The sequence below is a fragment of the Trachypithecus francoisi genome, unplaced genomic scaffold (assembly GCF_009764315.1).
Source record: "Trachypithecus francoisi isolate TF-2019V2 unplaced genomic scaffold, Tfra_2.0 Lachesis_group4, whole genome shotgun sequence".
Classification (NCBI taxonomy): Eukaryota; Metazoa; Chordata; class Mammalia; order Primates; family Cercopithecidae; genus Trachypithecus; species Trachypithecus francoisi.
Window position 1 is genome coordinate 142,137,837 of NW_022681469.1, and position 18,107 is coordinate 142,155,943.

Sequence of the window (18,107 nt, forward strand, 5' to 3'; positions counted from 1 at the left end):
ATACAAAATAGATGCAAAAACTGCTAAAAGCGGCAAATATCAAGCATGTATGAGCAGGAACCATACTGAAGGAAGAAAATAGAAAACGTCCTAAAGTGAGAACTCAGTTGCCAAAGGGCTCAGTGGCTGTGAATATCAACACACATACATGTGTGTATGCAACACACACACAGACACACACACTCCACCTGCAGTTAGTTCAGAAAAAATGCAACTCTTTAAATTATGAGTAATGCTGGAAGAAAAAAAAAAAAAAGAAAGGAAGAAAGGAAGGAAGACAGGAAAGAAGAAGGGAGGGAAGGATAAAGGGAGAAAATACCATTCGGCACATACAAGATACTACAAGAGTCAAGAGGGGAAATTCCAAATACTCATAGTAGATTAAGATAATTTATCAGAAAAACACTGTACACAAGAAGAGGATTGAACAACTTGAGGGATCATTATCTTCTGAGATGCAAGACCAGAGAGCAGAAATGAAGGAAACAAAGTCAGCATTTCAGAGTATAATGGAGAATGGAAAGTGCTGAACACAAAAGAAGGCATGCAGAGGAAAATATAAGGAGAGCGGGCTAGATGAAAAAGGAAAACCAAAAAAGATTTGAAAAGACAAAAGAGAACTAATAGATGTATGCCAGTCTCCCAAAAAGAAAGCTGACATATTGGAATAGAAACAATGTAAAGATCTAATTCAAGAAATCTTTCCTGAAACAAAGGACACATTAAAAGGTACACCACGTGCTGAAGAAAGGTGACCCAGAGTGGCCAGCACTTAGACACGTCCTGGCAAAGCTCCTGGAGTTGCAAATAAAAAAATAATTACCGGCTGGGCACGGTGGCTCACAACTGTCATCCTAGCACTTTGGAAGGCCGAGGTGCGTGGATCACTTGAGGTCAGGAGTTTGAGCCCAGCCTGGCCAACATGGTGAAATGCCATCTCTTCTAAAAATCCAAAATTCAGTCAGGCGTGGTAGTGTATGCCTGTAATCCTAGCTACTTGAGAGGCTGAGGCATGAGAATCGCTTGAACCCAGGAGGTTTCAGTGAGCCAAGATCGTGCCACTGTACTCCAGCCTGGGCAACAGAGTGAGACTGTGTCTCAAAAAGAAAAGAAAAGAAAAGAATTCTCTTGACAATCACAGAAAAACATTAATCGTTGTGGGCAGAAAAGAAGGCAGACCTTGGAATCACCACAAATAAGAAAGAGAATGGAGAATTTCAGGGAGGCTTCTTCAGACACAGAGTGTTGGGGCCACCAGCTGAATTTCTGATTCAGCAGGTCTGCAGTGGGCCTGAGAGTCTGTATTCTAAGCCAGTCTTAGGTGGTCATGATGCTGCTGGGCCACAGTTGGAGAACCACAGTTACAGGAGAGAACAGAATGGAAAGATAACCAGATTCCCCAGGAAAAGAACATGTGTCCAAGGAGTCCAGAGTCAGCACACTGTCATTCCAATATAATGGCTGCAACTGTTTTGAATATGTGGGAACTTAGAGGAAGCTTATTCCATGAATCTTCCTACAAAATCTACTAGAGGGCAAACTTCAGACAACCAAAGAGGAACACTATGCCAAATAAAAGCCGAGCAAGAACTGAACCAGAAGTAAGACTAATGTGGGGAAGCAGGCTAATACGGTTTGGATCTGTGCCCACACCAAATCTCATGTCAAATTGCATTCCCCAGTATTGAAAGTTGGGCCGGCCGGGCGCGATGGCTCAAGCCTGTAATCCCAGCACTTTGGGAGGCCGAGACGGGCGGATCACAAGGTCAGGAGATCAAGACCATCCTGGCTAACATGGTGAAACTCCGTCTCTACTAAAAAAATACAAAAAACTAGCCAGGTGAGGTGGCGGGCACCTGTAGTCCCAGCTACTCGGGAGGCTGAGGCAGGAGAATGGCGTGAACCCAGGAGGCGGAGCTTGCAGTGAGCTAAGATCCGGCCACTGCACTCCAGCCTGGGCGACAGAGCGAGACTTTGTATCTAAATAAATAAATAAATAAATAAATAAAATGATACAAAAAAAAAAAAAAAGAAAGAAAGTTGGGCCTTCAGCATTGGCAGTGAGGAGGTGGGAGGTGATAGGATGATGGTGGCAGATTTCTCATAAATGGTTTAGTGTCACCCCCAATCCCTGCCACTTGGTACTGTCCTCATGATAGTGAGTGAGTTCTCATGAGATCTGGTCTTTTAAAAGTGTGTGGCACCTCTCTCCTCTCTTGCTCTTACTCCGGCTATGTAATGTGTGTGTTCCCCATTAGCTTTCTGCCATGATTGTAAGTTTCCCGAGGCTTCCCCAGAAGCTGAGCAGATGCCCACATCAATGCTTCCTATACAGTCTGCAGAACTGTGAGCCAATTGAATCTCTTTTCTTTATAAATTATCCGGTGTCAGGTATTTCTTTATAGCAACGCAAGAACAAACTAATACATAGGTGGTAGGAAAAAAGGATAAATATTTCATGTTCTGACAATGTAGAAATCATACAATAAACCAAATTTGGGCGAGGGAAGAGAAGAAGAGGTAGGAGCTGTGGAATAATGCAGATTGTCTCATAAGTAATTGCTGGAAATCAAAAGACATGAAGATTCAACAAAGCAACTAAGAAAGGTGAAAGCATATATAAGAGAAAAAAATGACTAAAACTGGTGATAAAGAAGAGAGGGGAAGAGGAAGATGAGGAATATGCTAATTTCATAATTGCTAATGGTAGCTAATGAATGAATATAAAGAAACAAGGGATAAGGACATTTTATAAATAAAAGGGGTCAACTAAAACAAGGCACAAACCTTTCAAGTATCAGAAGGCTAACTCAAATGAACATACAAAAGAAAGAAAAGACTATTTAATGAAATGCATTTTAAAATGTACACAGAACCCATAATGTAAAATATGACAAACACCTGTCATTTCAATAAAGACAAAATCACTAAACTCACATATCTCAAATAAGAATGATCAGAATGATTCACACAGCAAAACCAAGTCCATTGTAGAGAAACATCTAGGACAGTGATTCCAAAAGGTGGCAAATGAAAGAATCTCCCAAATTGCGAGAGGCTGTGTGATGAGGTGGGAGTGATGCTCATGCTGCAGGGGCCTCCACAGGCAAGGCAGGGCAGAAGACACAAAGGAAGAGGCTTGGGACACCTGGGTTGTTCAAGGAATTGGGATTTCCAGTGAAAAGGGTAAAACGGGGGTTATGTTTTCCTACTCAGGACAGAGGGCCAGCCATGTGGGAGGATCACCCAGAACCCTGATCCTCAACCTCATCTTATCCAATGTTTGCCTCTCTCTTTCCCTCCCTCTCCATCTGTTTTCCTTTCTCTCCCCTTCCTCCCTCTTTCTCTCTCTGTTTTCTCCCCGCCAACATCTCCTCTCCCTCATCAGCCTTTCCTGGGTGGGGTGTGGTTATGAGGACCACAGAAGAGGGTGAGCAAAGGGGCTCAGCAGATAACAGATACCTGGAGCCAGCTCACGCTCACTGTATAGGAGGGACACGGGGCTGCAACTCCCTGTAACCTCCTGAGCAGCCACAGATTTTTATTCCTAACACTGACCACATTTTAAGCCATAAAGACAACATCAGGACTTAAAAAAAAGTTAAAATAGCAAAGAATAGATTTGCTTATCATGCTACATTAAAACTAGAAATTAATAGTGAAAGCAGTGCACAAAGAGGCCACATGGCATGTGAAAAATTTAAATGTAAATAATAACTAATTTAGCATCTGAGAAAGGAAAGAAGCTTTTATCGGAGGAATGCAAACCTCCTCTAAATGATCAGTCCCCAGAGGCGCGTGGGAATGAGACAGCAATCACATACCACTTCCCTCCTTGGGCTAAGGAATCTTGTCTTGAAACTGCTAGCTATCCCATGAGTGGCTATAAATTAACCTAACAATGCCACACACAGGACACCATAGCCCATACAGTGTATAGCCAATCACTAATCAATGTCATCTCTGTAAACCAATGAAAATTCCTGACAAACAGCTTTATATCAGCCCACTCCTTGTGGTGTCTTTTTGCTTTTAAAAACATACTTGTGACAAAGGCAGAAATAAGCTCATATCCAAGGTTACTGGGGTCTGAGTCTTCCTGGCAGCTCTTTTCACTTTGGCACAAGTAGACTTTTAAAGTCATGTTTTTTGTCTCTGCTTCTTTGTAGGTGGAAATGTCCAACTGAAAATGTAAAAGAAGAAAAAAAATACTATAAAAGCAAAAAGAGGAAAATAAAGATAAAAGCGGAAATTAATAAACTAGGGGAAAATGTGGAATAAACAAAATCTAGTTAAGAAACTAAGAAAGTTAGTTCTTTAAATAAACTAATGAAAATTTACCCAACCAATTAAGGAAAGAAAAAGAAATGAAACAAAATAAAATAAAAACGATAGAAGAAAATACAGATACCAATTAAAATAAAAGAATTATAAGAGCCTATTCTGCTCACCTCTATGCAAATAAATGTTAAAACCTGGATTAAATAGATAATTATACAAGAAAAAATAACTTGAAAGAACTAACTAGTGGAGAAACGGAAATTCTTAACAGATGAATTTCCATAGAAGAAATAGAGGAAGGTGTCAATGAGCTACTCCAATGGCAGTAAGAAGAAAGTACCAGTCCCAGAGGGTTAAAAAGGAAATTCTCCAAAGTAGAATATATATTTCCGATGCTATTCAAACTGTTTCAGGACAAATAAAAGACAAAGAAAACTTTCACACAGCACTGATATCAAAGACCAAAACTATTGCACAAAAATCAACGACTAGAAATTGCTCTGCACCGGTCATTTGAAGGTGATCCAGTACCTATCTACCTACCTGTCGTTGAGGAGAAAAGCTGTAATGAGGTAACAGGAAAATTGGACTATTTTTCAAATGCATTTGCAAATGCCTTTAAGGATTTTGGCATTTAGAATAATAGGTCTTGCTGTTACCTTCTGAGTTCTTTCTAGGGTTGACCTATTCATTAATTGGAACTTGGGTTCTAAGATTTAGGTGTCTTAGTCCACTTTTTATAAATAAATAAATGAAGGGGGGATCACAGTGGACGGGAGAAAGGATTAGATTGCAGCTCCAACTTGGATGGACAGAGGAGTGTGTGGAGGCTCACATAGTGAATTTTTGCTCCAGAATGACTGCAGGAATAAATCAGGAAAGCTGAGAGGACCCACAGACTCCCTGAAATAAGTGGATTGCTCCTGCTGGACCCAGGAGACACACCAAATACTGTGCTGGTATACATGACTGAGAGACTCACAAATGGTTCACATCACAGTACTCTGTGCAGACAACCCCCAGTACCATCCTGGAACCTGGTAGACTGGCTGGGTGGCTAGATCCAGAGGAGCCATAATTACTACAGCTCAGTTCTCAGGAAGCCACATCCATAGGAAAAGGGGGAGAGTACTACATCAAGGGAACACCCCATAGGACAAAAGAATCTGAACAACAGCCTTCAGCCCTAGACCTTCCCTCTGACAGAGCCTACCCAAATGAGAAGGAACTAGAAAACCAACTCTGGTAATAGGACAAAACAAAGTTCTTTAACACCTCCAAAAAATCACACTAGCTCACCAGCAAGGAACTCAAATCAAGAAGAAATCCCCAATTTACCTTAAAAAGAATACAGGAGGTTAGTTATTATCAGGGAGGCACCAGAGAAAGGCAAAGCTCAGTGTAAGGAAATCCAAAAAATGATACAAGAAGGGAGAAATACTCCAGGAAATAGATAGCATAAATTAAAAAATAGCATAAATAAAAAAAATAAAAATAAATAAAAAAAATAAAAACTTCAGGAAACAGTGGACACACTTATAGAAATGCAAAGTGCTCTGAAAAGTCTCAGCAATAGAATCAAACAAGTAAAAGAAAGAAATTCAGAGCTCAAAGACAAGGTCTTTGAATTAACCCAACCCAACAAAGACAAAGAAAAAAGAGTAAGAAAATAAGAACTAAGCCTCCAAGAAGTCTGGGATTATGTTAAATGACCAAACCTAAGAATAATTGGTGTTCCTGAGGAAGAAGAGAAATCTAAGTTTAGAAAAACATATTTGGGGCAATAAATGAGGGGAATAAACTTCCCCAGCTTTGCTAGAGACCCAGACATCCAAATATAAGCAGCACAAAGAATACCTGGGAAATTCATCACAAAAAGATCATTGCCTAGGCACATTGTCATCGAGTTATCTAAAGTTAAGATGAAGGAAAGAATCTTAAGAGCTGTGAGACAAAAGCACCAGGTAACATATACAGGAAAACCCATCAGATTAGCAGCAGATTTCTCAGCAGAAACCCTATAAGCTGGAAGGGTTTGGTCAGTCTCTTCAAACGAAACAATTATCAGACACGAATTTTGTATCTAGCAAAACTAAGCTTCATACATGAAGGAAAGATACAGTCTTTTTCAGACAAACAAATGCTGACAGAATTTGCTACTACCAAGCTACCACTACAAGAACTGCTAAAAGGAGCTCCAAATCTTGAAACAAGTCCTGGAAACACATCAAAACAGAACCTCTTTAAAGCATAAATCTCACAGGACCTATAAAACAAAACTACAACTTAAAAAACAAAAAACCAATAACGAAGGTATACAGGCAACAAATAGCATAATGAATGGAATGGTACCTCACATCTCAATACTAATGTTGAATGTAAATGACCTAAATGCTCCACTTAAAGGATACAGAATAGCAGAATGGATAAGAATTCACCAACCAACTATCTGCTGCCTTCAAGAGACTCGCCTAACACATAAGGACTCGCACAAACTTAAGGTAAAGTGGTAGAAAAAGACATTTCATGTGAGCAAACACCAAAAGCAAGCAGGAGTAGCTATTCTCATATCAAACAAAACAAACTTTAAAGCAACAGCAGTTAAAAGAGATAAAGAAGGACATTACATAATGATAAAATGCCTTGTCCAACAGGAAAATATCACAATCCTAAACATATATGCTCCTAACACTGGAAATCCCAAATTGATAAAATAATTACTAATAGACCTAAGAAATGAGATAGACAGCAACACAATAATAGTAGGGGACTTCAATACTCCACTGACAGCACTAGACAGGTCATCAAGACAAAAAGTCAACAAAAAAAAACCAAAAAACAAACAAAAAAAAAAACAATGGATTTAAACTATACCCTGGAACAAATGGACTTAACAGATATGTACAGAACATTCCATCCAACATACACAGAATATACATTCTATTCAATAGTGCATGGAACTTTCTCCAAGATACACCATATGATAGGCCACAAAACAAGCCTCAATAAATTTAAGAAAATTGAAGTTGTATCAAGCACTCTGTCAACCACAGTGGAATAAAACTGGAAATCAACCCCAAAAGGAACCTTCAAAATCATGCAAATGCATGGAAGTTGAATAACCTGCTCCTGAGTGATCACTGGGTCAAAAATGAAATAAAGATGGAAATTTAAAAATTCTTCAAACTGAACCACAATAGTGACACAACATATCAAAACCTCTGGGACACAGCAAAGGTGGTGCTAAGAAGAAATTTCATAGCCCTAAATGCCTACATCAAAAAGTCTGAAAGAGCACAAACAGATAATCTAAGGTCACACCTCAAGGAACTAGAGAAACAAGAACAAAACAAAGACAAACCCAGCAGAAGAAAGGAAATAACCAAGATAACAGCAGAACTAAATGAAATTGAAACAAACAAACAAAAAACACAAAAGATAAATAAAATAAAAAGCTGGTTCTTTGAAAAAATAAATAAAATGGATAGACCATTAGCAACATTAACCAAAAAAAGAAGAGAGAAAATCCAAATAAGCTCAATAAGAAACAAAACAGCAGATACAACTGACACCACAGAAATACAAAAGATCATTCAAGGCTACTTAATGAACACCTTTACACACATAAACTAGAAAACCTAGAAGAGATGGATAAATTCCTGGAAAGATATAACCCTCCTAGCTTAAGTCAGGGAGGAATTAGATACCATGAACAGACCAATAATAAGCAGTGAGACTGAAATGGTAATTTAAAAATTACCAATAAAAAACCCCCAGGTCCAGACGAATTCACAGGAGAATTCTACCAGACATTTAAAGAATTGGTACCAATCCTATTAACACCATTCCACAAGACAGAGAAAGAGGGAACCCTCTCTAAATCATTTTATGAAGCCAGTATCACCCTAATACCAAAACCAGGAAAGGACATAACCAAAAAAGAAAACTACAGACCTATACCCCCGATGAACATAGATGCTGAAATCCTTAAAATACTAGCTAACCAAATCCAACATATCAAAAAGATAATCCACCATAATCGAGTGGGTTTCATATGAGGGATGCAGGTATAGTTTAACATACTCAAGTCAATAAATGTGATACACCACATAAACAGAATTAAAAACAAAAATCACGTGGTCATCTCAATAGATGCAGAAAAAACATTCAACAAAATCCAGAATCCCTTTATGATTAAAACTCTGAGCAAAATTGGCATACAAGGGACATACCTCAATATAATAAAAGCCAGCTATAACAAACCCACAGTCAACATAATACTGAATGGGAAAAAGTTGAAAGCATTCCCTCTGAGAACTGGAACAAGACAAGGATGCCTGCTGTCACCACTCCTCTTCAACATAGTACTGGAAGTCCTAGCCAGAGCAATCAAGAGAAAGGAATAAAAGGGCATCCAAATCAGTAAAGAAGAATTCAAACTGTCACTGTTTTCTAATGATATGATCGTATATCTAGAAAACCCTAAAGAATCATCCAAAAAGCCCCTAGAACCGATAAAAGAATTCAGCTAAGTTTCTGGATACATAACTAATGTCCACAAATCAGTAGGTCTTCTATACATCAACAGAGATCAAGCTGAGAATCAAATCAAGAACTCAACCCCTTTTAAAATAGCTGCAAAAAAACAAAAAACAAAAACAAAAACAAAACCACGTAGGAATATACCTAACCAAGGAGGTGAAAGACATTTACAAGGAAAACTACAAAACAATGCTGAAAAAAATCATGGATGACACAAACAAATGGAAACACATCCCATGCTCATGGATGGGTAGAATCAATGTTGTGAAAATGACCATGCTGCCAAAAGCAATCTACAAATTCAATGGAATCCCCATCAAAATACCACCACCATCTTCACAGAATTAGAAAAAACAATTCTAAAATTCATATGGAACCAAAAAAGAGCCTGCACAGCCAAAGCAAGACTAAGCAAAAGAACAAATCTGGAGGCATCACATTACCTGACTTCAGATTATATTATGAAGCCATAGTCACCAAAACAGCATGGTACTGGTATAAAAAGAAGCACATAGACCAATGGAACAGAATAGTGATCCCAGAAATAAAGCCAAGCACTTAAACAGCCAACTGATCTGCAACAAAGCAAACAAAAACATAAAGTGGGGAAAGGACACTCTTCAACAAATGGTGCTAGGATAATTGGCTAACCACATGTAGGAGAATGAAACTGGATCCTCATCTCTCACCTTATACAAAAATCAACCCAAGATAGATTAAGGACTTGAATCTAAGACCTGAAACTATAAAAATTCTAGAAGATAACATTGGAAAAATCCTTCTAGACATTGGCTTAGGTAAGGATTTAATGACCAAGAACCCAAAAGCAAATGCAATAACAACAAAGGTAAATTGTTGGGAGTTAATTAAATGAAAGAGATTTTGCATGGCAAAAGAAACATTCAGCAGAGTAAACAGACAACCCATAGAATGGGAAAAAATCTTCACAATCTATACATCTGACAAAGGACTAATATCCAGTATCTACAATGAATTCAAACAAATCAACGATCCCATCAAAAAATGGGCTAAGGACATGAATAGACAATTCTCAAAAAAAAAAAAAAAAAAAAAAAGATATACAAATGGTCAGCAAACATATGAAAAATGCTCAACATCACTAATGATCAGGGAAATGCAAATCAAAACTGCAATGTGATACCACTTTACTCCTGCAACAATGGCTATAATCAAAAAATCAAAAAATAGTAGATGTTGGTATGGATGTAGTGAACAGGGAACACTTCTATACTGCTGGTGGGAATGTAAACCACTATGGAAAACAGTGTGGAGATTCCTTAAAGAACTAAAAGCAGAACTACCATTTGATCCAGCAATCCCACTACTGGGTATCGACCCACTGGAAAAGAAGTCATTATACGAAAAGGATACTTGCACATGCATGTTTATAGCAGCACAATTTGCAATTGTAAAAACATGGAACCAACCCAAATACCCATCAATCAATGAGTGGATAAAGAAACTGTGATATGTGTGTGTGTATGTGTGTGTGTGTGTGTGTGTGTGTGTGTGTGTATATATATATATATGTAAAATGAAATACTACTAAGCCATAAGAGGAATGAAGTAATGGCATTCACAGCAACCTGGATGAGATTGGAGATTATTATTCTAAGTGAAGTAACTTACGAATGGAAAACCAAACATTATATGTTCTCACTCATAAGTGGGAGCTAAGCTATGAGGATGTTAAGGAATAAGAATGACACATGGACTCTGGGGACTCAGGGGGAAAGGGTGGGAAGTGGGTGAGAGATAAAAAGACTACTAATAGGGTGCAGTGTACACGGCTCAGGTGATGGTTGCACCAAAATCTCAGAGATCACCACTGAAGAACTTACTCATGTAACCAACCACCACCCGTTCTCCAATAACCTATGGAAATAAATTTAAAAACAAACAAACAAACAAACAAAAAACAACGCTAATTGAGGGGCTCTTGAGCAGCCACTTGCTCAAGCCTGCTCCCACTCTGTGAATTGTCTTCAATAAATCTGTGCCTACTCTGGCAAAAGAAAAAAAGTAATAAAAATAAATAAATAAAATCAATGACTAGAAGCCAACACCATTTGTAAGGAAGAACCATGAACAATATGTTAGAAAACTGAATGCAATAGCATAATAAAAAAGTAATTCATCAAAATCAAGTGTTTTCCACCCCCAGGAATTCAAGAATGAGTCAGTAAGATACTGGCTAATGTAACACATGATATTTGGAGTTCTAAAGAAGCAAAGAAAAAAGTTATATAATCAGCTTCACAGATGCTGGAGAGAATTTAACAAAATCAACAACTCTTATTTTCTTTAAGTCTTCATTAAGAGAGGAAAAGATGAAAACTTCCTTTACATGATAAATTATATCTGTCAAAAATCTTGTATCTAGTTTAATGGAAAAATGTCACAGCCTGATGGGTTCTTCTTTCCCACTGCCCTGAAAAAAGACTAATGAGACCAGCAGGTGTTGCAGCAAAGAATGTAATAATTATATCACAGGCCTGCCGAGCAAGGAGAACAGGGAGAAAGTTCTCAAACCTGTCTCCCCCAGAATTTGGAGGCTGGGGTTTTGTAAAAGTACTTTTTAAAAAGTACTTTCCCAGCAGGGTTCTGGGAAACTGGAACAAATGATTGGCTGAACAATTGGGAAGAAATCACAGGAGCATCTCAAACTGTCTTTGTGCAGCTGAGTTAGTTCCTTGGCAGGGATGTGAGGGGGTAGTCTTAGAACTAGATAGTGTGTCTTGGTCTACTGAAATGTTAAATCTAAAAAATATCTCAAAGACCATATCTTTAGGTTTCACAATAGTGATGTTATCTATAGGAGTAGTTGGGTAAGTTACACATTTTGCAACCCTCAGTTACATGACTCTGGGGCAACAGACAACCCATAGAAAGACAAACTAAGCAATGGCAGATTATGGTTTAACGCCTACTCATTAGCAAAGTTCAAACCCCTATCATAATTTTCACCTTGCCTTATGAATATGGCTTTAATCTTCAGACAAGCAGGGTGCCAGTTGCCTTTGCCTCCAAGTTTAATGATAAACCAAATCCTTCTCATAGTTATATTGGCCTCTGCATTACAATAAGCAAGAAAAATATTTAGTCTGTGAATTTAGAAGCAAGATGGAATCAGTCATGCTAGATATCTCTCATTACTTATAATTCTGCAAAGGCAGTTCAAAAACACTGGAAGGATCTTGAGACTGACATGCCCATCCATCATCATCTATCTCATTTAACACTGTTCTGGCAGTATCAGCCATTGTAATTAAACAAGAGAAAGAAACTGGAGGGGTCAATCTGGAAATGAGAGGTTGATAATCACCATTCATAATTAATATGCTTACATAGCTGAAAAACACTAAAGAATACACTTCAAGATAACTATAAACAACACGAGAATTAAGTGAAAGAGAAGAGGACTTAAAATCAACAGAAAATAGCAGCAGCTTTTCTATATACGAATGACAACCAGTTTGGGGACAAAATGGGAAAAAAAGGGGGAAAATCCCTTTTATAAATACAATAGTACAAAAAATAAAATATCATACAAGAAACATGTAAATTCTATATAAAAAAATGCTCAGGCTGGGCGCAGTGGTTCATGCCTGTAATCCCAACACTTTGGGAGGCTGAGGCTGTAGGGTCACTTGAGGCCAGGAGTTCAAGACTAGCCTGGTCAATATAGTGAGACTCCTGTCTCTATTAAAACAGAGAAGAAAAGAAAAAATAGAAATATTTAAAATACTTTTAAAGAAAGATGCATGGAAAAATGGACAGGAACAGGGCAGTTCATGCAGGGGGAGACTCTTAAATATAAAGGCTCTACATAAATTAATTTATATGTTAAACATTTGTAAATGAAAAATAAAATTCTAAGCCTTCCAGCCTACTGAATGGACTCCTCCTTCTGGCCAAGGGCATTCCCAAGTTAACCTGAAAAATGAGTTCAGGCCATAATGGGAAGGGAGGGTCAGACATTCAGACATGCCCCACAATACCCTCCTCCCTTGGAATTCAGGCACAACTGACCAGCATTAACATTTAAACACAGGCCTTAAGAATGACAAAACAGACTTTCTGTAGCAATAAGATACCAATATGACAGATAGCAGACCATGAAAGAAATCAAATTATTATTATTATTATTATTATTTTGAGACAGAGTCTCGCTCTGTTGCCCAGGCTGGAGTGCAGTGGCGTGATCTCGGCTCACTGCAAGCTCCACCTCCTGGGTTCACACCATTCTCCTGCCTCAGCCTCCTGAGTAGCTGGGACTACAGGCGCCCACCACTACGCTCATCTAATTTTTTTGTCTTTTTTAGTAGAGATGGGGTTTCACTGTGTTAGCCAGGATGGTCTCAATCTCCTGACCTTGTTATACGCCCACCTCGGCCTCCCAAAGTGCTGGGATTACAGGCGTGAGCCACGTGCCTGGCTGAAATCAAATTATTTTAACCCAAAATATATTTGACACTTTGAAATCGTCCTATGAAGAGAAGAGGACCCAAAATCAACAGCAAACAGCAGCAGCTTTTCTATATACCAATGACAACCAGTTTGGGGACAAAATGGAAAAAATATTCCTTTTATAATACAATAGTGCAAAAAATAAAATATCATACAAGAAATATGTAAATTCCATATAAAGAAATGTTCAGGCCCGGCACAGTGGTTAATGCCTATAATCCCAACACTTTGGGAGGCTGAAGCTGTAGGATCACTTGAGGCCAGGAGTTCAGAGAAAATCTGTGTTCTGCAGAGAATTCCCTTACCTTTCCAGATCTTTTCCTGATCCAGGACAGAATTAACTCAATCAGGCACCTTGTAAAGGCTGATAAGAAACATTTACAATCTATTCTCTCTGAAGGCTGCTACCTGGAGGCTTTGTCTGCATGATAAAAACTTTGGTCTTCACCACCCCTTATTTTCACCCAGACACTCCTTTCTATTGATTCCAGGTCTTTAGATAATAACTTAACTCTTTCAACCAATTGCCAATCAGAAAATCTTTATATCCACCTATGACCTGGAAGCCTCCTCCCACCCCCATCTTTGAGCTGTCCCACCTTTCTGGACAGAACCAATGTATATCTTAAACGTATTGATTGATGTCTTACATCTCCCTAAAACGTATAAAACTAAGCTGTAGCATGACCACCTTGGGCACAAGTTCTTAGGACCTGTTGAGACTGTGCCTCAGGCCATGGTCACTCATATTTGGCTCAGAACAAATCTATTCAAAAATTTTACTTAGTTTGATTCTTCATCAACACATGATTTAAATAAAAATACCAATAAGATATTTTTATACTAGTCAGTGTGAGTCTAAAGTTCATGTGGAAAAATAAACAAGCAAAAATGGCAAGAATAATGCTAGAGAAGATGAGTGACAAGGGAAGCCACCAGCAAATCGCCTGAGGGCAGAGAGGAACCCAGCGTTTGTACAGGCAGCACACCCCATCAGTGTGGCAACTGAATTCCAGCAAATGACGCTGAGCCGAGTGGGTGGCCATGCTAGAGAAGATGAGTGACAAGGGATGCCAGCAAACCGCCTGAGGGCAGAGAGGAAGCCAGCATAGGTAGAGGGAGCACGCCTCATCAGTGTGGCAACCGAATCTTCCAGCAAATGACGCTGAGCCAAATGGGTGGCCATTCAGGAAACAGTCAAATGGAATCTATAATGCAGGTTTTATGCCAGGATACGTATTCAAATGCATTCAGTATTTAAACGAGAACACAGAATAATAAAAACTCTAGAAGAAACCATGAGAGAATTGTTCCATAAACAGAGTAAGGAAAGAATTTCTAACTACGACATAAAACTCAGAAACCATAAAATAAAGGGTTGATAAAGTATACTTAATAAAAGTTAAAAATTCCTACATGAAAAGAAAAAAAAAGTATAAGTAAAACCAAAACACAAATGACAAATTGAAAAATAAAAATTTGCAATGTATACTAAACAGACAAATTTTATTTTTTTTTTTTATTTTTTTTTTTTTTTTGAGGCGGAGTCTCGCTCTGTCACCCGGACTGGAGTGCAGTGGCCGGATCTCAGCTCACTGCAAGCTCCGCCTCCCGGGTTTACGCCATTCTCCTGCCTCAGCCTCCCGAGTAGCTGGGACTACAGGCGCCCGCCACCTCGCCCGGCTAGTTTTTTTTTTGTATTTTTTAGTAGAGACGGGGTTTCACCATGTTAGCCAGGATGGTCTCGATCTCCTGACCTCGTGATCCGCCCGTCTCGGCCTCCCAAAGTGCTGGGATTACAGGCTTGAGCCACCGCGCCCCGCCAACAGACAAATTTTAATAACTAAAAGAGCTCATTGAAACCCCGTATTAGATGGAACTGTGAAAGTGCTCTATTTGGTTGAATATGGTCATATACTGGCAGCTGACAAGGATGAACCTAATAAAATGCAAATTTTAATACTTCAGAAAGATACTGTTTTTACCTATCATATTGATCTCTACATTGTTCACAGGAATGTAAACCGGACAAGAGTCCTAATTAAAAGCAATTTAGCAATAACTATCAATTACAGATGCACATAGCATTTGAGGCAATAATCTTGCCTTTCCATTAAATGACATACACATGTAATTATTCACTGCAATGTTGTTTGCAATACTGAAAGATCAGAAATAATTTCAATCTCCACCCATAAAAAGAAATAGCTGAGTAGATTTGGTCCATTAAATTAATGGACCACTCAGCAACTACACCAAAAACCAGGGAAGCCCTTTCTGTGTAGACAGGGGAGCCTGTCTAGATATGGAGATGCATTTAAGTGAGCAAGGAGTGGGACATGTGCATGGTATACTTCCATGTGTGGAAAGGAGGGGAAACAACATTTATACTTGCTTATACACATAAAAGAAATAAGAAGTAGAAGGCAGTAGTTGACTGTGGGTCAACAGAAAAGGACTTTTTACTATATATCTTTCTAGAATGTGGGAGTTTACACCATGAGAATGTACATGTTCAAAAAGTAACTTTTAAAAAAAGGGGGGCGTGAAGGTGCAGTGGCTCACACCAGCACTTTGGGAGGCCCACGCAGGCAGATCTCTTGAGGTCAGGAGTTTGAGAACAGCTAGGCCAACAGAGTGAAACCCCATCTCTATTAAAAATACAAAAAATTAGCTGGGCGTGGTGATGCACACCTGTAATCCCAGCTACTTGGGAGGTTGAGGTGGGAGGATCCCTTGAACCCAGGAGGTGGAGATTGCAGTGAGCTGAAATTGGGCCACTGCACTCCAGCCTGGGCAACAGAACAAGACTTTGTCTCAGAAAAAAAAAGGAAGAAATAACGAAAGAAAAAAAAAGAAAAAATTACATCCGATCCATAAGTGGAAAAGTATCAGAACTCTCCACTCACTCTCCACCCCCAATCATCATCTCTAGGGGTTTAGTAGTTGTCTGAGTAGAATGGGTCCAACACTGGAATGTAAAGAATTTTTTTCTTACTTTGGTTGAGACTACAAAATGTTGGAAATTTTAGTGCAAAAGAATTCATATACAACACTGTGTGTGTGTATATGTGTGTTCATGTACTTGAAGTAATTTTTCAATAGTTATTATTTTTAGAATTCTGCTTCTGTGTAGGATGAAGTGCCAGTACATTAGCTTTGGGACCTCAGGACAAATCCCTCAGCCTCGCCACCCCTACCTTACAAGGCAGGTGGAAAGATTAAATGCGATGGAGTATGTAGAGTTGGTCACAGTGCAAAACACAGTGCACAAACCCACCTACATCTGCAGTGCACCACTGAACTACTATTCTTAGAGCCAGGAAGCTTGGCTGAGTCCAGAGAAATGGAATGTGGTTTCTTTCTATTCCCAACACTGCCTCTTGGGTCTCCTAGCTCAGGATCTCCTTCCCAGGCTCCTGAAAAGGACACTGTGCACCTTACCTTTTGAGTACTGATGGTAGGCAGTCACCGCCATTGCCTCAGACATGTTGTGTAGCCTCATTTCAACCCCAGAGCTGTCCCCAAAATCCATCATCAGACAGAGAGCCTCTCCAGAAGCCATATGAACACGGAATCCCAGATTTGGAGGTGCCCGAGCTTCCATTTCCAGGGAGCAGTCGAGAACAGGGTTCATGGAGTTATCAGAATGTTGAGCTAGGATGGCCACAGGAGGATGCTGAGTAGGGGGATAGAGGATCTCAGAACCAGACTGCAATGCCATGAAGCTGGGGGTGCGAGGAGTGCCGGGTGGAAGGCTGTGGGAGCTGTGGGAGAGAGGGAGAGGCTTCAAATTTCATGACAGTGGACCACATCACCAGGTGGGTTGGGAAGGCAGAAGCCAAGCAGTCTGGCCTGGGTCCAACTAGCTAGAAGCCAAGTCCGAGAAACTTGATGAAAGGCTTCACTTCCACTGGTTCTCAGAGCAGGGTCCCAGGGCCAGCAGCATCAGCATCACCTGAGCACTTGTGAGACATGCAAATTCTTCACCCACCCCAGACCCAGTGGGTCAGAAACTGGGGTGGGGACAGCAAGCCCCCAGGTGAATCTGAGGTCAGCAAAAATTTGGGAGTCACTGTTCTAGCTACATTACTAATAGTAAAAGGTAGAGTTTCTCTCATCACTGATTTAATGGACATGAAAGATGGTATCTCCCACAAGTCACTACTTCCTGTGTTTTTGCGAAAAGCTCCCCGTGAGGGTGGGTGCCATCCTTTCTCCATTTCTCCCTAGCTCCTTGTCCTGCAAATCGGTTGGGGAGTTGGGAATAGTCTAGGATACTCGTCTCAGCTTCCAATCACACAGGACTTTCATGATCATCATATATGTATTAAAAGCTGGTCTTGAGTTAAGCATACGGTATTGGTACCATTACGTGGCATAAACGAAAGATTAAAGAAAGCAGGAAAAGGAAGATCATGGAGGTAGAAATGGTTTAAGTATCTTAATGGACAATTCTCATGCTCCCATTTTTTTTTTTCCTCTCCCAGTGTGCCGTGCATGTCCCGTTAAAAATACACACAGGCGGGTGGATCACAGGGTCAGGAGATCAAGACCATCCTGGCTAACACGGTGAAATCCCGTCTCTATTAAAAATCCAAAAAATTAGCCGGGCGTGGTGGCGGGCACCTGTAGTCCCAGCTACTCGGGAGGTTGAGGTAAGAGAATGGCATAAACCCAGAAGGCAGAGCTTGCAGTGAGCTGAGATCGCACCACTGCGCTCCAGCCTGGGTGATGGAGCAAGGCTCTGTCTCAAAAAAAAAAAAAGAAAAAAAAATACACATAGTCAGCTG

General features: G+C 39.7%; 1 protein-coding gene across 1 annotated transcript in view; it reads right to left on the reverse strand.

The window, feature by feature from the left end:
* PKD1L1 (polycystin 1 like 1, transient receptor potential channel interacting) overlaps positions 1-18,107 on the reverse strand; it is a 186,103-nt gene that overhangs the window by 151,148 nt on the left and 16,848 nt on the right. Inside the window, exons 7-8 of the mRNA XM_033194210.1 lie at positions 16,752-17,081; positions 4,045-4,211 (exon numbers count right to left, since the gene is read on the reverse strand). Of these exons, the coding sequence (XP_033050101.1) occupies positions 4,045-4,211; positions 16,752-17,081 (497 nt within the window). The remainder of the gene's footprint in view (positions 1-4,044; positions 4,212-16,751; positions 17,082-18,107) is intronic.